General features: G+C 44.1%; 1 protein-coding gene across 1 annotated transcript in view; it reads right to left on the reverse strand.

Annotated features, from left to right (window-relative positions):
• The window catches only part of THSD4 (thrombospondin type 1 domain containing 4), a 674,737-nt gene that overhangs the window by 527,669 nt on the left and 120,978 nt on the right, over positions 1-26,090 (reverse strand). The window contains exons 5-6 of the mRNA XM_055277915.2: positions 24,262-24,709; positions 10,265-10,367 (exon numbers count right to left, since the gene is read on the reverse strand). Of these exons, the coding sequence (XP_055133890.1) occupies positions 10,265-10,367; positions 24,262-24,709 (551 nt within the window). The remainder of the gene's footprint in view (positions 1-10,264; positions 10,368-24,261; positions 24,710-26,090) is intronic.

Raw genomic sequence — 26,090 nt, forward strand, 5'->3', positions numbered from 1 at the left:
TGGCCTGTCTTGCTAGGTTGGGGAAGTTCTCCTGGATAATATCCTGAAGAGTGTTTTCCAACTTGGTTCCATTATCCCCATCACTTTCAGGTACACCAATTAAACATAGGTTTGGTCTTTTCATATAGTCCCATATTTCTTGGAGGCTTTGTTCATTCCTTTTCATTCTTTTTTCTCTAATCTTGTCTTCACACTGTAATTTCATTAAGTTGATCTTCAATCTCTGACATCCTTTCTTCTGCTTGATCGATTCAGCTATTGATATTTGTATATGCTTCATGAAGTTCTTGTGCAGTTTTTCAGCTCCATCAGGTCATTTATATTCTTCTCTGAACTGGTTATTCTAGTTAGCAATTCCTCTAACCTTTTTTCAATGTTCTTAGCTTCCTTCCATTGGGTTAGAACATGCTCCTTTAGCTTGTAGGAGTTTGTTATTACCCACCTTCTGAAGCCTACTTCTGTCAATTCATCAAACTCATTCTCTGTTCAGTTTTGTTCCCTTGCTGGCAAGGAGCTGTGATCCTTTGGAGGAAAAGAGGCCTCTGGTTTTTGGAATTTCAGCCTTTTTGCACTGATTTTTCCTCAACTTTGTGGATTTATCTACCTTTGTTCTTTGATGTTGGTGACCTTCGTACGTGGTTTTTGCGTGGACGTCCTTTTTGTCGATGTTGATGCTATTCCTTTCTGTTTGTTAGTTTTCCTTCTAACAGTCAGGCCCCTCTGCTGCAGGTCTGCTGGAGTTTGTTGGAGGTCCACTCCAGATCCTGTTTGCCTGGGTATCACCAGCAGAGGCTGCAGAACAGCAAAGATTGCTTTCTGTTCCTTCCTCTGGAAGCTTTGTCCCAGAGGGACCCCCACTAGATGCCAGCTGGCGCTCTCCTGCATGAGGTGTCTGTCGACCCCTGCTGAGAGGTGTCTCCCAGTCAGGAGGCACAGGGGTCAGGGACCCACTTGAGGAGGCAGTCTGTCTCTTATGAGAGCTTGAGCGCTGTGCTGGGAGATCCGCTGCTCTCTTCAGAGCCAGCAGGCAGGAATGTTTAAGTCTGCTGAAGCTGCGCCCACATCCGCCCCTTCCCCCGGGCACTCTGTCCCACGGAGATGGGGATTTTGTCTTAAGCCCCTGAATGGGGCTGTTACCTTTCCTTCAGAGATGCCCTGCCCAGTGAGGAGGAATCTAGAGAGGCAGTCTGGTTACAGTGGCTTTCCCAAGCTGTGGTGGGCTCTGCCCAGTTCAAACTTCCTGGGAGCTTTGTTTACACTGTGAAGGGAAAACTGCCTACTCAAGCCTCAGTAATGGCAGATGCCCCTCCCCCCCACAAAGCTCAAGCATCTAAGGTCGACTTCAGACTGCTGTGCCGGCAGTAAGAATTTCAAGCCAGTGGATCTTAGCTTCCTGGGCTCCGTGGGGGTGGGATCTGCTGAGCCAGACCACTTGGCTCCCTGGCTTCAGCCCCCTTTCCAGGGGAGTGAACAGTTTTGTCTCACTGGCATTCCAGACGCCACTGGGGTATGAAAAAAAAACTCCTGCAGCTAGCTTGGTGTCTGCCCAAATGACCACCCAGTTTTGTGCTTGAAACCCAGGGCCCTGGTGGTGTAGGCACCCGAGGGAATCTCCTGGTCTGCAGGTTGTGAATACCATGGCAAAAGCGTAGTATCTGGGCCAGAGTGCACCACTCCTCACGGCACAGTCCCTCACGGCTTCCCTTGACTAGGGGAGGGAGTTTCCCAACCCCTTGTGCTTCCTGGGTGATGCAGAGCCCCACCCTGCTTCAGCTCAGCCTCCGTGGGCTGCACCTACTGTCTAACCAGTCCCAGTGTGATGAGTTGGGTACCTCAGTTGGAAATGCAGAAATCACCTGCCTTCTGCATTGATCTTGCTAGGAGCTGCAGACCGGAGCTGTTCCTACTTGACCATCTTGCCAGCCACCTCTGTTAGTGTTCCAATAGGAACACTGGTGTTCTTTCCCTGCCTCAGTGAAAGCATGAGTTGAGATACAGCTTCTACCAGCCTGGGTCCCCAGGTAATATTAGTGTTCCTCTTATAAAAACACTAATCCTATCAGATCAGGGCCCTGCCCTTAAGACCTCATTTAATCTTAATTAGTTCCTTAGAGTCCCCATCTTCAAATACCCTGGGGGTTGGGGCTTTAACATATGAATTTTAGACAGACATAAACATTTAGTCCATAGCATTCATTGTGCTGTGTGTATTAGCAGAACTTTATAAACCACAATAAGCTTTATTAACATAAGAAATGATATATGGAATGATAATGCCTTGGTGCCTCTCCTGCACCTGGATCACCTTCTCAGTATCCTTTAATGGCTGAGACTCTTTCCCCTGCTTCCTTAATGTAATATACTCCAAAGCTCATTTCCTGGTCCTTGTAAAATCCATTTTGTTATTCTACGTTTTCTTGAAGGTCTTATCCACTAATCTCACCAAGGCTGATGACTGCAAGTATGGGTCTACAACCCTAAGATATCTCCCTAAACTTCAGAACCTTGCATCCCCAACCTCCCGTTGGGTCCCACCATTCATTCAGACTCAACATATACAAAACCAAAATCATCATTTTGTTTTCACAAAGAGGTTGCCCTCTGGGCTTTGTCCTCAATGATACGCTCATCCCCAAAGCAAACATGGCCTAGTCTTGCCAGGTATCCCCTGGCATGTACAAGAAAGCTCTGAGAATGGATCTTGTGGGGGGCATTCCAGATCCACTGCCAGTGAAATAGAAACTGCCTCTCATTTCCCTAAGGTCTGCCCCTTCCACTCTGAACATTCACAGTTGATTATGGATTATCTATGCACAGGGGTGGGCTGTGGGAATGAGAGTGCCTATGAATAAAGCCACTTCATTAAAACATGAACCCTCTAATTCCAGGCCCACCAGCACTTAGTCATAAGCCTCCCTCCCTCATCTCTTACAGTTCTGATAATATTGTCTATGTTTTTATCTGACAGCGCCCCCTGCCCCATCATGCCCCACTATGGTGTCTGTGTTGGGGCACACCGCTGGACTGGTGGAGGGGTCAGAAGCACGCAAGGGGTAGATCTTGACTGAAGTGGCTCAGGGGTCTGTGGATATCAGACTGTGTGGTGGCACCTTTAATATTCCCTGGAGCAACATCTACTATTCTTGCAAACAACCTAATAAAAGTCACCTGGACTTAACGAGGAAGGCATTCAGGGAATTTCACTGGAGCTTCCTGCCTGCTAGTCACTAGGGCCAGCAACAGATATTCCATTTCTCCTCCTTTGAGCACATAGTGGGAGGGTACCTCCCTTCCCCCTTGGAAGTTAGGTGTGATTGGTGACTTGCTTTGGCCAATGAGATGTGAGCAGAAACAATGTGGATCAATTCTAATTGAAGCTTTAAGAACTTGAGTCTGTATGGCTGGCTATTATTAAGTCAAAAATAACAAGATGCTGGCAAGGTTGTGGAGAAAAAGGAACACTTATACACTGTTGGTGGGAGTGTAAATTAGTTCACCCATTGTAGAAGACACTGTGGCAATTCCTCAAAGACCTAGAGACAGAAATACCATTCAGCCCAGCAATCCCATTTCTGGGTATATACCCCAAAGGAATATAAATCGTTCCATTATAAAGACACATGCATGCATTATGAACATATGCATGTATGTTCTTTCACTGGCACTATTCACAATAGTAAAGACATGGAATCAACCTAAATGCCCATCAATGATAAACTTGATAAAGAAAATGTCGTATATATACACCATGGAACGCTATGCAGCCATAAAAAAGAATGAGATCATGTCCTTTGCAGGGACATGGATGGAGGTGGAGGCCATCATCCCTAGCAAACTAATTCAGGAACAGAAAACCAAATACTGCATATTGTCACTTATAAGTGGGAGCTAAATGAGGAGAACACATGGACACAGAGAGGGGAACAACACATACTGGAGCCTATCAGAGGGCAGAGACTGGGAGGAGGGAGAAGATCAGGAAAAATAACTAATGGATACTAAGCTGAATAACTGGGTGATGAAATAATCTGTACAACAACCCCCCATGACACGTTTGCCTATGTAATAAACATGTACATCCTGCACATGTACCCCTGAACTTAAAATAAAAGTTAGAAAGAAAAAAAAAAGAATTTGAGCCTGGGTCACTTGTTCCCTTTCCCTGTCTCAGTGAAATCACGAGTTGAGATACAGCTTCTACCAGCCTGGGTCCCCAGGTAAGCAAAATACACCCACCCTTACACATGGAAGGTGAACAGGAGGCAAGCTTTTGTCATGTTAAGTCATTTGGATTGGGGGGTTACTTGTTACTGTAACATAAGCCAGCCACTGCTGACAGATACAATCACTGTTCATGTCACCAGTTGGCGACCTTCACTTTCTGACTCAGCTTCCCCTCTGGCTTTTCAGTTGCCACTCTCTTTAGTTCAGCTCTCAGGGACACACAGTGCACTCAAGCTACCCAAACATAAAGCTGCCCCCTAGCAGTTTTAAGGATTAAAACTGATACCTGATGCCCTATAGCCTATAGCAACCCAGCAAAATTCCAGTCTCATGATGCAGCCCCATTACCCTTGGCATGAAAACAGGTAGAATTTTCTCCAATCTCAGCACCTAAACAAGTGGCTTCCTATGAAGCTGCCCATGCTAGGTGGAATGGACATATATATTTATTGTCTAAGACAGACAGTGAAAGGGGACTGGGACGACAGGCATAAGCTATCACTGTCCTGGGTGAACTGGGATGCACAGGCACCCTAATTCCACTTTTGCCATCTTTACAGTAATAGGTCCCGGGCTATGAGAAAAATTCCTGGAGGCATTATCTAAGGATAGATCACCAAATCCAGGAAATGCAATTAAAGACTTAAAAAGAACCATCTGGTAAAATTAATGTGTTTATCAGAGAGTATACTCTGCTTTTACAATTCTATGTGGCATTGCACTGAATGAGTGCAGCTGTTTCCCTAAGTAGGCACATGTGAATAGCAGTAGACATCCAAACAAAACCAAGAGCCCAATGCAAAATCCAGCCGTAAGGCCCTGCAGAAACATTAGCAGTGTCTTCCTCCTGCCGGTCAGCCTGGGAGCCATTTAAGAGGAGGAAGGATAAAATCAAGAAAACAATCTTAGCAGCAAAAAGAATTATTTAAACAAAGCCAAAGTAAACTCAACTTCAGAGACCATAGGCTTCCTCTCTCCTTTTAGGCATGTGAAAAATATCAATGTCAGCGACCATTTTAAAAGACTGCATTATTTTCTAGTAACACATTGTAAAGGATAGCTGATTAATCCACATTAGGATGCTAATTAGTTGATTCAGTGGCTTCCAGGAAAGAAGTATGCACTGACTTTGGTAGAAGAATGTTTTCCTGTCTGTCTCAATCCCCAATTTCCTGTCTCCTCTTCCTGTGATGTGGGTCCCCTACCATAGGGTTGGTCACATGACCTGAGCTAACCCAAGTACCCCATCCCCCAAACTAGGTTCCAGGGATGGGAACAGGATCCAAACAAGACCATGGTATAGTTTGTCTGGGATTGGAACAGTCACTAGCTATATTAGTTTTCTAGGACTGACGTAACATATCACACAAACTGGTTGGCGTCCTGTTGAACACAAACAAGAGAAATGTATTCTCTCACAGTTCTGGAGGCCAGAAATCCAAAATCAATGTGTTGGTAGGGTCACTCTCCTGCCCAAGTCTCTGGAGGAAGGATCCTTCCACGCATCTTCCTGGTTTCTGGAAGTTGCCGGCAATCCATGGTGTTCCTAGGCTCATAGCTGCATCACTTTAGTCTCTGCCTCTGCCTTCACATGGGCTGTCTTCCCCCTGTCTGTGTCTTCCCATGGTGCTCTCTGTGTGGGTCCCCAGTCACAATGTATTAGGGCCTATTCTACTCCACTGTGACCTCTTCTAAACTTACATCTTAATTAGATCTGCAAAGACCCTCTTTCCAAAAAAGGTTACATCACACAGCAATTCTGCTGCCTCAGCCTCCCGAGTAGCTGGGATTACAGGCATGCGCCACCACACCCAGGTAATTTTTTGTATTTTTAGTAGAGATGGGGTTTCACCATGTTGGTCAGGCTGGTCTCGAACTCCCGACCTCAGGTGATCAACCTGCCTCAGCCTCCCAAAGTGCTGGGATTACAGGCGTGAGCCACTGCACCTGGCCTAGGGGTACCTTTAATAAATCTTTTTGGGGGTGCAATTCAGCCCACAAGAGCAGGTGAGAGAGTCCCTCCCACTATGATTGCAAGCTCAAATCCACCATAAGCCTGCTCGCCTGCCCGAGACAGAAGTAAACAGAACCTAGAGATGGAGAAAGATGAGAAAGGCAGGGTCCTAATGTTACTGATTCCCTGGAATGCAGCCACATTTGAATCCCAGGCCACCTCTTGCATTTCCCAGTAACACGACCAACAAAATACCTTTCTGATCAAAATGTATTTAGTTTGGGTTTCTGTCACTTACAACCAAGAGTTCCAATTAATAGATCCACCAATGAATAATGCTCTGTAATGTGAATTCAAGTATTTCCCATAATCTGGGTGGGAGAGAGAGGATGGAAATATTTGTGAAAAAGATTGGCCATGGGCTGATAACTAATGGAATTAAGTGGGTACATAGGAGCTTATCACATTATTATACTATTCTCCCTACTTTTACCTATGTTTGAAATTTTCCAAAAAATCAGTTAAATCAAATGTTCATAAAATAAGTTCTTCCAGGTCTTAAAGTCTAGCACAAATCAGAGGGGAAAAAATAACAGAAAAAGTAGACTCATACATAAGCCAGACAATAGCAGGCATCCACATGTAATACATGAAAACATTAGCAAAGTTTTCTTTGTGGTCTGCATAGGGCTATCAATATTAGACCTGCATCTACCAGACCTCAAGGTCTTAAGACAACAGCTGGCTGATGGCCACCTCAGATCACGCAGAAAAGGCCTGGCAAGGCAGCTTCCGCTCCTGGGGAAATTACACAGAGCACACTGCTCAGTGTAGTGTGGAATTCATCTTTCCCCCCAGGTAATCACAATAAAGCAGGTATTATCCACAGCCAGCCATAAAGCAAGGGTGCAGCTCAGACAAAAGACAGGGTCACTTCTCTAAATGTTCACTGAAAAGCATTGTTGTTCTGACACAAGAATATATTTCATGATTTATCAAATACCCATGATTCTGTCCCTCGATGTAGGCTAGAGTCATCCCCTCTTAGATTAGAGGTTCTCTACCCTAGCTACCCATAAGAATCACCTGGGATCTTTAAAAAATCCTGATGTCCAGACTGCACCCCAGACCAATTAAATCACAATCTCTGGGGAGGGGTCTAGGCATCAGTGTTTCTAGGAGGCTCTTCAGTGACTCTAAAGAGCAACCAGGGCTGAGAACCACTCGCTGGACAGACCTACATCTGTGAGCCAGTTGAGGTAGTCGCCCACGTTGGATACGTGCCTCACTTCTCTAAGGCATCTGCTACTATCAGTTGGAGCAAACTCACCTCTGGATCTACTCTAGCGAGTAGATCTCAATCAGTCCAGAACCTTGTTCCTTCCTCTTTGTATTAGTTTCCTAGAGCTGCATGACAAAATACCATAACCTTGATGACTTCAAACAAGAGAGATTCATTCTCACAGTTCTAGAGGCTGGCAGTCCAAAATCAAGGTGTTGGCAGGACCATGACCACTTCGAAGGCTCTAGGCAAGGATGCTTCCTTGTCTCTTCCTAGCTCTTGGTGGCTGCCAGCAATCCTTGGTGTTACCTTGTAGAAGCATCACTCCAATCTCTGTCTTCATCATCACTTGGCATCCTCCCTGTATGTCTGTGTCCTTTCTCCTCTTCTTCTTCTTTTTTTGTTTTTTTTTGAGACAGAGTTGCACTCTTGTTGCCCAGGCTGCAGTGCAATGGTGTGATCTCAGCTCACCACAACCTCTGCTTCCTGGGTTCAAGCGATTCTCCTGCCTCAGCCTCCCAAGTAGCTGGGATTACAGGCATGCACCACCACGCCAGGCTAATTTTCTATTTTTTAGTAGAGACGGGGTTTCTCCATGTTGATCAGGCTGGTCTTGAACTCCTGACCTCAGGTGATCCACCTGCCTTAGCCTCCCAACTTTCTCCTCTTATCAGAACACAAGTCATTCCAGATTAAGAGCCCACCCTACTCCAATATGAACTCAACATAACTGATTACATCTGCGATGACTCTATTTCCAAATAAGGTCACATTCTAAGGTTCCAGGAAGAATACCAATTTGGGTGGTGGGTGGCGGCAGTATTTAACCCAATGCACTCTTCCTCACCCATATTAAGTGAGTATTACACTTTGTCTTCACCAGAATGCATGTAAGACATAGCTAATTGGGAGTACAATGCCTTTAAGACATTTTATTTTGAAATCATTTTAGATTTATAGGAAAGTTACCAAGATAGTACAAAAGTTCCTGTATACCCTTTACCCAGCTTCGCATAATGTTAACATGTTACAAAACCATTTATAGGCTGGGTGCGGTGGCTCACGTCTGTAATCCCAGTAGCTTGGGAGGCTGAGGCAGGTGGATCACTTGAGGTCAGGAGTTCGAGGCCAGCTTGGCCAACATGGCAAAACCCCGCCTCTACTAAAAATACAAAAATTAGCCAGGTGTAGTGTTGCACACCTGTAATCCCAGCTACTCGGGAGGCTAAGGCAGGAGAATCGCTTGAACCCGGGAGGCAGAAGTTGCAGTGAGCTGAGATCACGCCACCGCACTCCAGCCTGGGCAACAGTGCAAGACTCCACCTCAAAAACAAAACAAAAAAAACAAACCATTTATAAAAACTAACACATTAACGCTGGTACAATACTATTAACTAAACTATACACTTTATGCCTATTTCACCAGGTTTTCCAACAATGCCCTTTTTCTGTTTCAGGATCCAAATCAGGATACCACCCTAAATTTAACATAATGCTCTTAGAAATGAAAAAGGTCAGAACCAAGCTCTATCCACAGAATCAAATCAAAATTTCACTTTGGCATCCTTCTTTTGCTCACCCTTCGCCCTGTTCCCCACCCCTTGTATTTGCACTCAGCTAGCTCTATGTTTCCTCTGTACATCCTTCCTGCTTGAATGTGATAGTCTCAATTTTTCAGTCAAGTTAGTTCTTAACAATTTTGAGGCCATGGGATCACTCTGAGAATCTAATAGAAGCTATGGAGTCGCTGCGAACACTGCACAGATAAAAACAATTTAGCATCCAATTTCAGAGCAGTCAGATACTAATCCACTTCCCTCCTCCCCAAGGGCTTCAAAGTATAGAACCACCTTGCACAGTTTGGCTTCCCCAGGCATTGATTCTGCAATGAAATCATCACAACTCACTATCAATCCCTCTTCCAAGGCAATTTCTCCAGATCCTGGACATAGTGCAGTGCTCCATACTCTGGGTCTTGGCCAACCTTAGCTGTCCCAGCCACTGCCTCAGGCTGAGGCTGAGAAGGGCTGGCTGGGCAGAGCGCTTCTACTGGGCCCTGAAGGCAGCTGGACTCCCTCTCCAGCCAACTTGGCTGTGAGCATAGAACCCCCACAAGTTCTGCTTGACCCAACACCTCTTCTGAGCCCACTTTCTCCAGGGGTGGGAAGAAATATCTCAGAATGTTAAAACTTCTCAGTCCGCAAGCCATGTTATCATCTGGATTTCAACAAAGAAAAGTGACTCCAGCATGCAGAGTGGGATCAACTTGCTCTACCAACTCTGGATCTTCTGTCATTTGGAAATGACGGGGATCTTGGACTCACGGGCAATGCCTGCCTACTATTATCTTTGGAATCAGCATGTGAGGCCCCCTACAGGTGAGAACCATACAACTGTACAACCCCACATGTTCTCTTAAGCTCCCATACTAGCCCTTGCAGCAGGAACAAAGGAAAGGGAAACTCCATCTGCACTCACGGCTCACAACTTTATGTTTGAACCTCTTCTCCAATTGATTCCTTGAACCCTGTTCTGTCCCCCTCACCCTGCCATCCTTGGATGTTGCTTGTTTCCATCAGTGCCTCATCCATCTGACTCATGCTGAAGATGGTCCAGGTGTCACCTGAGCTATGCTACCTTTGGTAAAGACCCATGCAGGCCTCTCTTTGCCCTGGAGTCACACTTTCTCCCCTATTGACACCCCAGCCAGGATCACACCAATACCTCCAACGTCAATCAGAAGTCGACAAGAATGGGAAATAGACTAAAGTAACTTCTATGGACAGGGCTGGGTCTATTCTTACCTTCTGCAAATGGTTCCCACTCATAAAACCGGCCCATGAATGGCTTGTTGTTGTAGGATGCACACTGTACCTCCCGGATACTTCTACTGCTTTCTGGACATACCTAATAAAGCAGATATTAAATATGCAATTAGTGTCCATACTTTTCATAGCTCCAGGATACATTTCCAAACCCTGGATACCTTTCCAACTTTATTTATTTTTTATTTTTATTCTTTTTTTTTTTTTTTTTTTGAGATGGAGTCTCACTCTTGTCACCCAGGCTGGAGTGCAGTGGCCCAATCTCGGCTCACTGCAACCTCCACCTCCCAGGTTCAAGTGATTCTCCTGCCTCAGCCTCCCAAGTAGCTGGGATTACAGGCACCCACCATCACACCTGGCTAATTTTTGTATTTTTTGTAGAGATGGGCTTTCACCATGTTGGCCAGGCTGGTCTTTAACTCCTGACTTCAGGAGATCCACCCGCCTCAGCCTCCCAAAGTGCTGGGATTACTGGCGTGAGCCACCACGCCTGGCCCCTTTCCAACTTTAAATACCAGCCCTCTTCTACCTAAACTACTCAGTTTCTGAACATTTGCTCATAACCTGCATCAAAAAGTTTAAATGCAGGTCCCCAGGCTTCACGTATACCAACTCAGAATCGTTATGGGGCAAGAAACTTTTCACAAGCTCCCCACGTTATTTTTTTGCACACTATAATTTGAAAACCACTGATCTAAACCTTCTACTCCTGACAAGTCAGTTTACTCCATTCCCTCAAAGAGGCCATCTGCTTCTGTCTGACTTTGTTCATGCCATTCCCCTTGCATGGAATAGTAGCCACAGCAGACATGTTCAGAGCCCTTACCTTTGCCAGGCACTACTTTAAACATGTTCCACATATGAACTCATTTAATCTTCACAACAACCAATAAGGTAAACACTGTAGTTTTACAGATTTTTCATGAGAGCAAACTGAGGCATGGAGGAGTCACACAGCCAGTGAGATGTGGGGCCTGGATTTAAACACAAGCAGCCTGATTCCCACCATGCTGTCTCTCATTGTCCGCCCCATCTTCTCTAAATTCTAGTCTAAATTCTGTCCCACCTAAAGCAGGAATTTCCGACCTTCTGCATGCAAAACAATCACCCAGAGATCTTTTTGGAAATGCAAACTTCTGGATCCCTCCCTTAAGGATTATTATTCAGTAAATCTGGGATGAGATCCAGAGATCTGTATTTTATCAAGTTTATCCAGGTGATTCTGATGCACTAGACTACTCAAGGAAAACATACTGCTCCCTCTGGCTTATCTCTTCCTCATCTATAAATGGTAAATATGAGCAATGTGTGGCATAAAGTAAATAAGTATGAGACAGAAAATAATAAGATCAGAATCTCTAATTCATATTGTGGATAAAGTATGATCTTTGTTGAACCCAAGCTATACTCTGTTTAAGAGAGTGTGTGTTTGTGTGTGTGTGTGTGCGTGTGTGTGTGTGAATAATCAGAAGGAAAAGGAGCCTGGCCCCTGAAACATTAAACAGTACTGTGTAGAAGAAGTCTCTGGAATAAACTGCTAACAGGATAGTTCAAAGTCTTCAAGGATTTGTAGAGAAATCTACTGTATGTATCAGAAATATTAGGTCTCCTGGAAGATGAGGGACCAGAGGAAGGACTGAAAACAGGTGTGAGGGTAAACATCTCCTGCTTGATTAAGCACAGTCGCAGTTGGGGAGGCTGCTGGTACAAATGCCCAGCGTGGTCATTAACCTGCTGTGGCCTGAGCCGAACCATATGGAACAAGAAGCCCTCTAAAGCAGAAAATGATGGAAACTGGTAGGAAAAAACAGGCAGGGTGAACAAGCAGGGTGGGCTGAGCTCTGACAATCAGTGACACGCAGACAGGCCACAGAAGCCTGTCTCCTAGGGCTCTGGAAGCCAACCTGTTGGCAACCCTAAAGCTGGGCCCATGTAAGCTTCCAGGAACACCAGCTGTCTCCATGAAGGCTTTTGAGTTAACTAAGATGCTTTTCACATGCCTTTGGCCTGAGCCAGAGTTCGCGTAGGATGTGAACAGCTGGGTGACTTGGAGAGGCCACCATCCCTGTAGCAGTCCCCAAGTACGGCTTCGAGAAAGAAACCTTAAGGAGTTTGTTAAAAATGCAGATTCTCAAGCCTCACTCTGGCAGAAGAGTGGGGACGAGAGCCCAGGAATATATGCTTGAAGTGCTCCTTGGGTGATTCTGGTGCGGCCTGTGCATCCTAACCTGTGCAGCAGCGATGAAGGGCCACGCCCAAGCCCCATCTCACTCCACTCCAAATGACTTAACATGGAATCACAGAGTGCTAGAGCAAAAGAGAATCAAATCCGACCCCTTTCATTTACAGATGAGGGAACTGAGACCTGGAGATGTGGCAAGCCTTGCCAAAGGCTCCACCGTGACACAGAAGCAGAGCCCAGAGTGCTGACGGCCCACCCTGTCCATAATCAGAACTAGAGATCAGCTGCGGGCTGCAGGTCTTCAGAACAGAAACAGACCAGCACAAGTGGTTGAAGGTCCTGTTCCTCAAATAACTACACCTAAGTAAAGCCAAGCTGCTCCACAATGAGGCTCCAGCCAGAAGCCACCCTTCATTAACCTGGTGGCAGTTACCAGAACTGGAAGCTGTAGACTACAAAGACTTAACAGTCTGCTTAACCCCTTTCTGTCATTGAGTAAAATGGCTAATAGGCTAGACCACAAACCAATGCACATTCAGAATGATCTAGAATTGCTCAGTACTTGACAACGTAAATGTCTATTTCATGACTTGGAAAGGAGTCCACAATCCACTAAGTTATAAGTGTTAAAAAGATTATGTGTGTGGAGTGTGTGTATACATACACAGAGAGAGGTTAAAAGTGTTATCTCTGGAAGGTGACGTTATAGATGTTTTTAATTTATAATTAATTTTTAGTCTATTTGTGTTATTTAATTTTTTCTGCAATAAACATGTATTTTTGTAATATATTTATGGAATAAAAGTGACAATTGGCCAGGCGCAGTGGCTCACGGCTATAATCCTAGCACTTTGGGAGGCCGAGGCAGACTGATCACTTGAGGTCTGGAGTTCGAGACCAGCCTGCCAACATAGTGTAACCCTGTCTCTATTAAAAATACAAAAAATTAGCCGGGCATGATGGCATGCACCTGTGATCCCAGCTACTCGGGAGACTGAGGCAGGAGAATCATTTGAACCTGTCAGACAGAGGTTGCAATGAGCTGAGGTCACGCCTCTGCACTCTAGCCTGGGCGACAAAGCAAGACTCTGTCTCAAAAAAAAAAAAAAAAAAAAAAAAGTGACAATGTATCAGTATTGAGCCCTGCCAAATACACTAGTCCTTAGCCAGCTTTGCATGTCCTTGCAGTTTATAATCTTAGGGTATGGCTTAATACTTCACTAATGCCTGGTGCTCTTACATCCACACACATCTGCCAACCCAACTTATTGTGGGTCATTCAGGATACCCTGTCCCTTGGTCACCAATAAGTCATTTACATCTAAGCGTAGTCCGGTTCACCAATAAGTCATTTACATCTAAGCGTAGTCCGGTTCACCAATAAGTCATTTACATCTAAGCGTAGTCCGGTTCACCAATAAGTCATTTACACCTAAGCGTAGTCCAGTTCCCATCTAAGGCAGAAGAGCTTAACATGGCATGAGAGCCACAATGATCAGCAGATCCACCTGCAGTTGCCAGGAGTCAGCTAAGCCCAGCAGGAGGTAACAAGGTGTCCTGGTGGATGGGCATGGCCCTGTGTGTGACTCCAGCAAGGACTCACATGACGCCAGGCAAACTGCAAGACTAGAGGGCAAAGGGATGTGGCCAGAGAAATGCAACGCTTCTTGGGCCCGGACGTGGAAGTGGGTTATTGAGACAGCATTATGGTACAGGCAAGGAAGGCAGAAGCCTGGACTGATGATGATGATGACGATGATGATACCTAACTTTTATCAAGCATTTATTAAATGTTAGACTTTCCACTATGTGATTTACATATATTCAGCTCATTTAATCCTCACAATAACTATTATACCCATTTTATGGATGAGGAACCCAAGGCAACAAAAAGTTAAATGAGCTGCATAAGGTCATAGGGCTCATAAGTGGTGAAATCAAGATTTGAACCCTGACACTTTGCATCTAGAATCCATCATAGTAACCACTATGCCACGGTGCCCTTCGTGACCGTGTAGACAACAAAGTTAATTTGTGATGGGTCCTCAGACAAGAGAGCCATAACCGTGTCTTGTCGATTGTCAGGATAGGTCTAGAGGCGCCACGGTGCCCTTCGTGACTGTGTAGACAACAAAGTTAATTTGTGATGGGTCCTCAGACAAGAGAGCCATAACCGTGTCAGGATAGGTCTAGAGGCCAAAGCTGGAATCAGCCCCTGAGGCCTGGCGAAGTGGCTGGCCTCCACTACAAGGAGGAGGGAGCTGCGGAGTGAGGATGAAAACCAAGCAGGGCCTGGGAAATCCTGTTTCATGTCTCTTTTATAGATTACATCTGTTTGTACTTCCCATACTATTATCGGGATGTGATCTCCTCTCATTTTAACAGACTCTCTGAAGTTAAAACTTCAGGTTACAGATCTTTGTACCCCTTTCTTAGGTTTTAAATTGGTTGTTTCCTGATGTCATGGACTGAGTCACCTTCACCTTATCAGTAATTGTCTGTACATTACACTGTGAACTGGCCCTGGGGGCAGGTTTCTTGCAGATAGCTGATCCTTTTCATGGCCAGAGATTCTTGTAATCTTCAGGCCAGAAAACTGAGACAGGGGAAAAGCCATGTAGATAGAGATCAGGCTCATTCAGGATGAGACCAACAAAGTCTGGATTTAGAGCCAAGTAATGCCCCTGGGAGACAACCTCCCTTCAAATGACTCCCACCCAAAAGAGGGAGGGATGTTTCCACTGGACTTTTAATGGAAGAGAAATAAGGACGTCCTTTAATATGATTAGCTGAATCCTTACAAAGCAATCTAAGCCCTATCCAAAGTTCCATCTAGACAATTGCCTGGGGTTGCTATGAGTCACAAATAGTATTATGGAAACTCCAGCTACATTTCTAGTGACCCTGGTTAATCTGAAATACAACTGCCTGTACCCAACTTCACTGCTCAAGAGGCCACAATCAGTGATCACACTGATGGTAATTACTGTCATCTCCCCAGGAGACGAACAGCATCATCTCCAATGTAGCGGTGCCAAGGAACATGACCTTGAAGTCTGCCTGCGTCAGATATGTAATTTTTTTATCCTTTTCATTGCTATGGATTCAATCAAAAGACCAGCTACCATAGCAACATATGATGTATTTAATGTCACCACAGTCATGAAATCTTTAAAAAAAAAAAAGAGATCTAGAAAATGTCCCTGCACTGCCATGAGAAAATGGCTGTGTGACCTTGGGAAAAACATTTAGCTTCTCAAAGTCTAAACTACCACAACTGAATAACAAGCCCTGTACCACCTTCCAGGCCCCAACCCCCAGGGGTTTTTATGGGGATTTTTAAGTGGTAATACATTAATGTTTCCAGCTCTCTGTAATGCTCAATAAATGTTTGCTGAAGTGGAGACACCAAATGTCCACTGTGGAGAATCCAGTAGTTCCAGAAGCCGTAATTGCTTGAAAAGTATGTGTTCTGTGCAAACATTCCCTTCCTTCCTTTCTCATCTACAGCTGGAAAATGGGCTTGTTTTCTAGCTATAGAGAAATAAAACCATGGGCCAAAATTTCGCTCCAGTTATCTTGCACATTTTTCAAATATGTTTAATATCTCTTTTCTCAAATTACACAGAACAAACTCAACCTCACAAAAACCTTTGCCACCTCCCACCACTTCCAGAAATTCTCCAGTCAGTGAATTAACTAGTTTGTCCAAAGAGTTGGGGAAAGGCTTTGGATGTTTTTCATTGTTGTTGTTTTGGTTTTGTTTTGTTTTATCTGAGATTTTTGTAATTCTCAAATGCTTTTTTTATTTTTTTCATCCAAGGGAAGTTCATAATGTTCTCCTAGGGAGAGGTGTTTCCCTCTCATTCAATATCTACATCAAAGCCCCAAAGGATGTTAATATGACACTAAGCCCAGCCATTCACCTAGGCCAATCATAGATTTTTAAATATTTGAGATCCCTTCAAATCTAGGCCTATCTCAAGAGTGCTTACTTATGACTGCCTATTTATATTATTTACATATCTCTATGTCTGTAAGAAGATCTAAAAAAGAATTCCTTTTTCCCTAACTAATCAGGAAGCACATGGCAAAATGTAAACTTGTTAAAAAATTTAGTCTGGTGTGGTGGACCCATGCCTGTGATCCCAGCACTTTGGGAGGCTAAATTGGGAGCATGCTTGAGTGCAGAAGTTCAAGACCACCATGGGCAACATAGCAAGACCCCATCTCTACAAAAAATAAAAATAAGCCGAGCATGGTAGTGCATGCCTGTAGGCTGAGGCAGAAGGATTGTTTGAGTCCAGGAGTTTGAGGCTGTAGTGAGCTATGATCATGCTGCTGCACTCCAACCTGGACAACACAGTGAGACCCTGACTCAAGCAAAAGCAAAAACAAAAACCAAACCACCTTAATCTCCCAAGGGCACACATTTCCTAGTGGCTATTTCTGGTATCACATTAATAAGACTGGCTTCCTTCCCCTCTGCTATCTGCTGAGGCAGGGTGTAAAATTCCATTCAAAGGCAAATATTCATTGCAGCGCTCCATGTGTCAGATGTTGACAGTAATGAGGATACAAAGAAAAATTTGCCATAATAGCCTCCCTCAGGGACTTACAGGCCAACGTGAGAAAAATGCATAAACAAAAATGTATAATGCATGGAAAGGAATGTAGTGAATTGTTTGGACACAACATTTCTAACCTTGCAAAGGAAGGAGTTAACTGATTTTTCCTAACGTTGAAAAATCAAGAAAATAAAAATTGTTAATATACTATATATAGCCAAAAATATAAATGAAAATAAAAATGTGGCTAGTGTAGATCAGCAGGAGTGGAAGGAAAGGGGGTCATTTCTTCTTCTTCCAGAATAAGGAGTTGATGGAGAAAATTTAAGTTGATATACCAAGAAGCAGGGGTATTAATGTGCCATTTATAGTTATAGAGAGAATGAATATAAGAACTACAAGTTAAAAATCTAGCCGGGGGCAGTGGCTCACACCTGTAATCCCAGCACTTTGGGAGGCCGAGGCAGGTAGATCACGAGGTCAGAAGATCGAGACCATCCTGGCTAACACGGTGAAACCCCGTTTCTACTAAAACTACAAAAATTTGGCTGGGCGTGGTGGCGGGCGCCTATAGTCCCAGCTACTTGGGAGGCTGAGGCAGGAGAATGGCGTGAACCCGGGAGGCGGAGCTTGCAGTGAGCTGAGATGGCGCCACTGCACTCCAGCCTGGGCGACAGAGCGAGACTCCGCCTCAGAAGAAAAAAAAAAAAAAAAAGAACTACAAGTTAAAAATCACTGGCTGTGATTATGTCTTGAGAGACAGACTAGGATATACATGTCTTTGCTGTTCTGGTATTTCTTACTCTTTGTTTGTACTTTTTATAACCATGAAAAATGACAACTGTTAACAATTCTTGTGTATATAAATGTGTGTGTGTGTATATATATATATGAAGTCAATAAGAGAACAACTTTCTATAATCATGAAAAATGACAACTGTTAACAATTCTTGTGTATATAAATGTGTGTGTATATATATATGAAGTCAATAAGAGAACAAATTTCTATAATCATGAAAAATGACAACTGTTAACAATTCTCGTGTGTATATATTTGTGTGTGTATATATATATACACACACACGTTATGTATACATATATGTGTGTGGTGTGTATACATGTATACACATGTATACACATTTATATATACATTCGTGTGTATGATTCACATATAAGTGTATATACATACGTGTGTGTGTGTGTGTGTGTATAGATATATATATACACACACACACACATATGAAAAGGTCAGTAAGAGAATTTTCTATGGAAATTCCAAGTGGTTGGAGAAGACAGAAAGAAAAATGCTGCAAAAAGCACTGATACTCACACATATTTCCTAGATGAGGAGGCTGATAATAAGCTCATGATAAGAGAAACTAGTGTTGAAACCCCCATTCTGTCCATTCAGTAACTGGCCTCACGGTTCCTGGCAAGCTTTACACCTTACAGAACTGTACTCGATTCTTACCTGGCCCATTTACTAAGTTTTTGCTTAAAATTGCAGTCAGGAAGTTATTAGCTCCTCTTTCATTCAATATCAGACTAGAGATGGAGTAGAATTAGAATCTGCCTGCAGACAGCACGCCCATCTAGATGTGAGATTTGGCCAACATCTTCCCCTATTTGCACTTACTTTAGGGCAGAAACAACTGCATATGGATAAATCCATTGTCAAAAGCCAGTCCTACCCTAGGGAAATTCACTGGAGAGTCATTGATACCAGAACTCATCACATCCATGTTTGCTAAAAGCTGCTTTTGGCCCCAGGAGTTTCTCCCTCATAATGTTAAGTGCAGTCTGTCTAAACTCAGGATCACGCCTCCTTTGGCAGCAAAGCCCCTTAAAAACTCATAATTTTGTCCCTGCCTTGCACTACAGCCTCCCTCCTCCAGAAGAGGTCAGAGTATCAATCAGTCTCCTCTCCAGGGAGAAAGTGTTGCATTCAGAGCGCCTAGGAGAAAGTGTTGAATTCGGATTCCCTAAGAGAAAGCGGGAAGAGAGACACCTAAGCCTCCAGAACAAAGGCACAAAGGATTTTTTGTTGTTGTTTTAGAGACAAGGTATTACTCTGCCACCCAGGCTGGAGTGCAGTGGTGTGATCATAGTTCAATGCATCCTCCAACTCCCGGGCTCAAACAATCCTCCTGCCTCAAGCCTCCTGAGTATCTGGGACCGCAGGCACGTACCACCAACCTCAGCTGTTTCTTAAATTTTTTGTAGAGACAAGGTCTCACTATGTTCCCCAGGCTGGTCTTGAACTCCTGGCCTCTGGCCTCAAGCAATCCTCCCACCAGGGCCTCTCACAGTGCTGGGATTACAGGCATGAGCCAATCAAGCCCAACTGAGCCTTGCCAGAAAAGGGTTGTTGTTTCTTTTCAACTGCATCCCCTCAGGCACCAGAGGAATTGAGGTTTGATTTCTCCTTCCTCTGTTGCAATCCCTATAAAAACTCTAGCTATCAAGTCTTGGGCTTCAATAAGCTTCCATGAATAAGAAACTTAACTGTTTACTCTATTCCTTGAGTTCCTATTACTTTTAGCCCTCATCGAGAAAGTGCAGGGCTGCAGATTAATCATGACTTCCGCCCTGTGTTGCCCCTTCACTGCTGAAGACAAACTTGCAGGTGAAGCCTTCACTCACTGAAAACACATCTGATTCCACCAAGAGGTCCTTGAGTGCCTCCTTCTTGCTCCTCCGCTCTTACAGGACTACAAAGGGCCTCTAGGACCCCTGTCACTTGCTCTTCCCAAAACATCCTCCCTCGCCTGGATAATCTGCACTCAAACTCCACCCAAGCCAGGTTAATTTCCACTGTGTGGGGATATGAAAGGACCTATGTGGCATTTGCAGTGGCACATATTATCTGCACTGTTAATGCCTTTTTATGAGTCTATCCCTCTTATTGGACTCAAGATGCATAAGGCAAGAGCCTGCTCACATCTCAGTGTCTCCAACCACAGCCTAACACCTCACCCCACGCAATCAACATCAATGTTATGCTTATGGACTGCAAGCAAAAGCCTTCTCTTGAGAATGTTTAAAAGACTTTGTGCCACTGCACTCCAGCCTGGGCAACAGAGCAAGACTCTGTCTCAAAAAAACAAAAAAACAACAAAAACAAACAAAAAAACCAAGGCCGGGTGCAGTGGCTCATGCCTGTTATCACAGCACTTTGCAATGCCGAGGTGGGCAGATCACCTGAGGTCAGGAGTTGGAGACCAGCCTGGCCAACATGGTGAAACTCCATCTCTACTAAAAATACAAAAATTAGCCAGGTATGGTGGTGTGCGCCTATAATCCCAGCTACATGGGAGGGTGAGGTCGGAGAATGGCTTGAACCGGGGAGGCAGAGGTTGTAGTGAGCTGAGATCGTGCCACTGCACTCCAGCCTGGGCAACACAGCAAGACTCTATCTCAAAAAAAAAAAAAAAAAAAAAAGACTTTGGACCAGACTGAGTCTTGCGTCCATCACATACAGTCTGCTGAAGGAGAGTGTTGCACTAGCAGATGTTCGAGATTGGTGCTTGAAAAGACCATAGATTCTCTGTCTGTACTAGGATGTGTCACCTGAACTTCCTCATACACATTGTAGGCAACAAAATAATAATACTTCCTTATCTTTAAAGTCTACATTCAGAAATCTTACATGAATTGAACAATCTCAGAGACACACTGGAATGCTTAAAATTCCTAGATCACACCATAAGATAGGTCTTAATATTAAACATGCACATCGGAAGACGTAAAGAATTCACTGTTATTAAGTTGGTTATCTATAATTTAACTCTTATCACTTTAAAGTCACCATGACCCAAGGGTGATCACACTGAAACTAAATCACAGCTGAATTGTTGGGTCTCTTGGCAATCTCGTTTTGTCACTGCGTAAAGGTAAAGGAGCCTTAATCGCAGCTAACATGGGACTGAGGATGACTCTGAGCAAGTCTGATCATTTCATCCATGTATTTCTTCAGTTACGACTGAGAACCTGGAAGATGTTCAGATAGGGGAGACCTTACTCCATTCCTATCTAAAGGGGGGTATGCCAGTCACATTTATTTCCCAACAATGTGTCAGCACCATGCCTTCCATGTGTTGCTGCCATGCCAGCTCTTCTATACTCCATCTTGTTCGAACTTGACATCAACCCTACAGGGTAGGGATCATTAGCCCACTTTACAGATGGTCCTCAGGGTGTTAAGTGACTTGCCTAGGGAAACTCAGTTTCTCCGTGTCAAAGCTTGGCATCTGTATAGCTTTTCCTCTTTGAGTAGGAATACTTACATAATTGGGTCATTCATGTCCTCTCTTGATGCTGGACACTGGGGAGGACAGAGAAATGTCTACATGAGGTCATTGATGCTGAGATGCTGGGGCATATGGGTCCATCTGGGGAGTATATAAAAGAAGCAACATAGCTGAACTGAGACTGCTCCCCTTAGAAAGGCCTGTTTGCAAGGCTGGTCCATGGCTGGCATCTAGGAAACTTGGATTTCAGGGCAGTTCTCACCACTTCCTAAATGATAGGAGTGGCTCACCATGCCTAAATATAGCTTATGCTAAACACCTGATTTCTTTTTAGGAGTCTGGAATTTTGATATGTGGCAGGCAGAGGGTGCCTATGTGACCAGCCCTCAGTAAAAACCCTGGGCACAGGGGGGACTTCTCTGGTAGAGAACTTTTACATGTTATAACAAGTCATTGCAGAGGAATTAAGCAAGTCCTATGTGGCTCCATTGTGATTCTGGAGAGCTTATGCCTGGTTTCCTATGCTCTTCGGCCTGTGAGCCTTTCCTTTAGTGATTTTGCTTTGTTTAGTCAATCCTTTGGCTGTAATAAGTCGTAACTGTGAGTGTGACTATATGCTAAGTCTTATGAATCCTCCTAGGAAATCATCAAACCCAGGAATGGTCTTTGGGACCTCTGAAAGAGGGAGTTTTAAAGAGATCATGGGGGTGTGGCCCAAGTCACAAGAAGACATGAGCTTATGAAAAAAATATATGCGATAATGGAACCTCTAAGGAACGACATCTCTCAATAAGGGTAAGAAGGATGTGGACTTGGGACAGTGGGGTGCACTGGGGAGGACACTGTGCACATGTCACAGGGAAGAGAAGGGAACTACACCTATACAATCCCGTGTCAACATGTACTTCTTTGGCCTGGGTTGGAGGCTTTATTTTGCCTTCATCCAAAATGCCAGAAGACACCATGACCTCACAAGAATTTCCTGGGATTCCTTACAATACAGTCTCCTCAGTGGTGCTATTACCCCAGCATTCAGGGAAGCCACAGCTTCTACATGGGGAGAACAACCCTGCTGTTGGCAGCACAGGTCTGGCAAAAGGGGCATGCTTTACAAATGTAAGTTAAATGCAAGGAATGCTAAGCGGGCACTAGCTCCACATGGATGCCAAATGCCCCCTCTTTTACTTTCTATGGTTTGCTTGGTCTTCAAAATTAAGAGATATACTAGTCAATGGGAGAATATGTTCTATATTACAAATGAATTCATTTCATTTTAAAAGAACAGCAACAGATACTCAGGAACAAGGGCATGTCTGACCATGAAACCAAAGAATTCTTTACTTTTTGATTTACAAAGCACTTTACTACCATCACCTCATTTGATCCTCAAAGCAATGCTAGGATGTAGATACCACGACTTTTCTGTTATTCTCCATGACACTTACTCTGTTACAAGACAAGCAGTGATGCTCAATGAAGACTTATTGGTTGACTGATCAGCAATGGCCTTAGAAAAATTACTGCTTTTTAAAATTAATGATTCCTGAAGTCTGACAGTGGAAGAATAAGCTAAAAAGCAACCCAGGCATTCAATGAAATTATTAAGATCACAAATTAAGTCATTTCTATGGACTCTATAGCAGGAAATATATTTTTAATGAGGAAATTGAAGCTAATATAGAACAGCTGTCCTGTTACCCAGCAAAAGAGTATTAAGGCAGATTAAATTATTAATGAAAAATATACCGGCTCAGAAATTTAACCTCTTAACATCCTCTCATTCATTTCTCTTTAATACACAGTCTTTAAACTGATATTTAAAAAAATTCCTTTGGTCACCATATACAGTTAACACTGATAGTTTGTTCTACTACTCACTAGCTGTGGCATCTTCAGCAAGTTATTTTACCTCTCTTTGCAACTATAAAATGAAGAGAAGAGCAAACTCATGGTTAAGGAGATGAAATGGAGTAAATAGAAAAAGTGCTGAGCACAGGCCAGGTGCAGTGGCTCACACCTGTAATCCCAGCACTTTGAGAGGCAGAGGCAGGCAGATCACAAGGTCAAGAGATCGAGACCATCCTGGCCAACACAGTGAAACCCCGTCTCTACTAAAAAAACAGAAAAATTAGCTGGGTGTAGTGGTGCGCACCTGTAGTCCCAGCTACTCGGGAGGCTGAGGCAGGAAAATTGCTTGAACCCGGGAGGCAGAGGTTGCAGTGAGACGAGATCGTGCCACTGTGCTCCAGCCTGGGCGACAGAGAGAGACTCCATCTCAAAAAAAAAAAAAGTGCTGAGCACAAGGCCTGGCTTATGAGTTTTTAATAATGGTAGATATTATTTAAATGCATGAAGATAAAATCAATAAATATTTATTGTACTGATATCCAAAGTGGGCATACCTATATATATATATATGCATGGGTACAGCCATACAGGTCCTTAAAATAACAACATACTTCCATACCAGTTAGGAACTTACTGCTGCCCAGAGGCCTCTGTGTGCCATCTATCACCTCAGCTGTCCCAGCTCCTCCCCTAAGAGAAGACTCTTCACAACTTCACTCTCAGACTTCTCCACGCTACAATACCTAGTGTTTACACCTGGAATAGCAGAGAACCTCTGGGAAACTTACATATTGCACTTGAGCAAAGAATAAATATTGTTAATATAAGTCACTGAGAATTTGGAGGTTGTTTTGCAGCAATAGCTGTTAATAATTAATACCACCATTAAGCTATTGTCAATAAGCAATTCAAGAAGCAATGTATAAGTTACTAAAGCAATAACTTTAAAAGAAAAAGAAAACTATGTGGGGAGAATACATGGAAAGCAAAGAGAAAGGAGGAAGATTAAAAGGTGTGTTAACATGGCCCAGACACCATACCCTTGCTGTCTTCATCATGCTTAGTGCCAAATGACAGAAAAACGAGGGGCAGCTGTTTCCAGGACCAGTATGGGTTGTGTGTACTCACGTTGGTGTTGCACAGCTTGTACTGCCGATAGGCCCCGATGCATGAGATTGCTGTAGATCGGGCAGGCTGAGAGAAGCTCTGAGTTGCCCCATGGGTCCCCGCACCGTGGTTGTTGCTTGTTTCTGGGCTGTGAAAGAGACTTGAAGCTGCAGTGAAGCCTTGATCATGGGTCAAAGGCAGCTGGTAGATGGGGGCCTCCACAGCCTGCAGTCCAGAGCGAGGCCCACTGTCACTTTGGTACAAAGGCCCATGTTGGGGGACCTGGTGGGCTGGTGAGCTGTAGTCATGCCTAGCAGAAGATGCCCCCTGGGACCTGGAATGCCGGGATGAGGGCTTCTGTCTCCGGAGCCTCTGTGGCGTGTGTGCAGTGTCTGTCTGCAGTGGTAAGATATATGGGGCCTTACCATAGCCGTACTTGCCAGGGCCGATGGGACCACGTGTCCTGCTCCTAAAGAGAGATAGACAAGAGAGGAGATGATCAGAGTTGGATGAATTTCATGTTAACTCAAAAGCTCTGGTCCATGGTAGAGAGGACCAGGTAGGAACGGAAGCTTGAGAAAGGGTCTATGGTAGAACTAGGAAGTAGGGGGAATGCATTTTAGAAGGGACCATCATGGAGGCTGGAACACAGGCTCCACAGAAGCTGGAAAGTAGAATGAAAGAGGGAATCAACAGACGATGAACAGTGGATGATGCAAGTGGTTGGAAATGAGATTAGAACAGTAAACTATGGTCAGCGTGTAATTTTTATGCAAAGAGTCTGGGCATTTTTGTAGGTCACTGGGAGCCACTGAAGGTTTTCGGAGAAGTATAAACATATGATTGCAATTTCAGCCACAATAAACTTTCCTGTTCACTTTTTTTTTCTAATCATGTATTTTTTGCTCCTTCAACTAACTGTGGTATTTCAGACCCTGTTTCCTTCACCATTCATACTCAAAGAGCTTTTCTAGGTAATGGAACTTAGATAAGCAACCAAATTCTAGTGCAGTCCCAAGGCCTCACTTGCACTGACTTTAATCCTGAAAATATTCAAGGGCGTTAAACACTTGGCTCCTCCATCACTCTTGAAGCAGCCCAGGCAGAGCAATGGGTAAATGGCCATCTTCACATTGGTTTAGTAGAAGAATTGTCTTGGGTCACACATAAAATACACTAACACTAATGACAGTTGATGAGCTAAAAAAATATATTGCAAAAAAAAATCTCTTAATGTTTTAAGAAAGTTTATGAATTTGCGTTGGGCTGCATTCAAAGCCATCCTGGGCCACATGATGCCCATGGGCCACGGGTTGGACAAGCCTGGTTTAGACCTTTAGATTTTTGTAAAGACCCACTGCCCTGTGGTGGGATGGGGCAGGGGACGTGGGCAGGACAGGGTAGAAGCCCTGATTTGTAGCATTTGCCCACTCCTGTGGTGTAAATACTTCCATCATGGCTGATATCAAGCTACCAATGTGAAGACACAGTGAGCTCTGGTGAGCAGGTAAAAACCAGCTCCAGAACACTACTGCATGTATATTTATTGTGCAATTACTGTTTGCAAAACACAGTTAGCAATGATGAAGAAATACAAAAATTAATCATCCATAGTTTTCAAGACCCCAACCTTACAACTGAAAGCAACTAGATCACAATGCAGGGCGGGGTAAGGGCCTTAGAGGCCATACAATAAATGTTGCTTTGGGAAATTCTGAGGCAAGAAAAAGCACTTCTGTCTGGAGGGATCAGAAAAGGTTTCACCTTCACTGGCATTAGAGTTGAGGAGCGCAGGCTCCAAATCTCTGTGGAAGGACTTAAGTAAGTCAACTCTTAACTTACTTTTAAGA

The sequence above is a fragment of the Symphalangus syndactylus genome, chromosome 5 (assembly GCF_028878055.3).
Source record: "Symphalangus syndactylus isolate Jambi chromosome 5, NHGRI_mSymSyn1-v2.1_pri, whole genome shotgun sequence".
In the NCBI taxonomy this organism is placed as follows: domain Eukaryota; kingdom Metazoa; phylum Chordata; class Mammalia; order Primates; family Hylobatidae; genus Symphalangus; species Symphalangus syndactylus.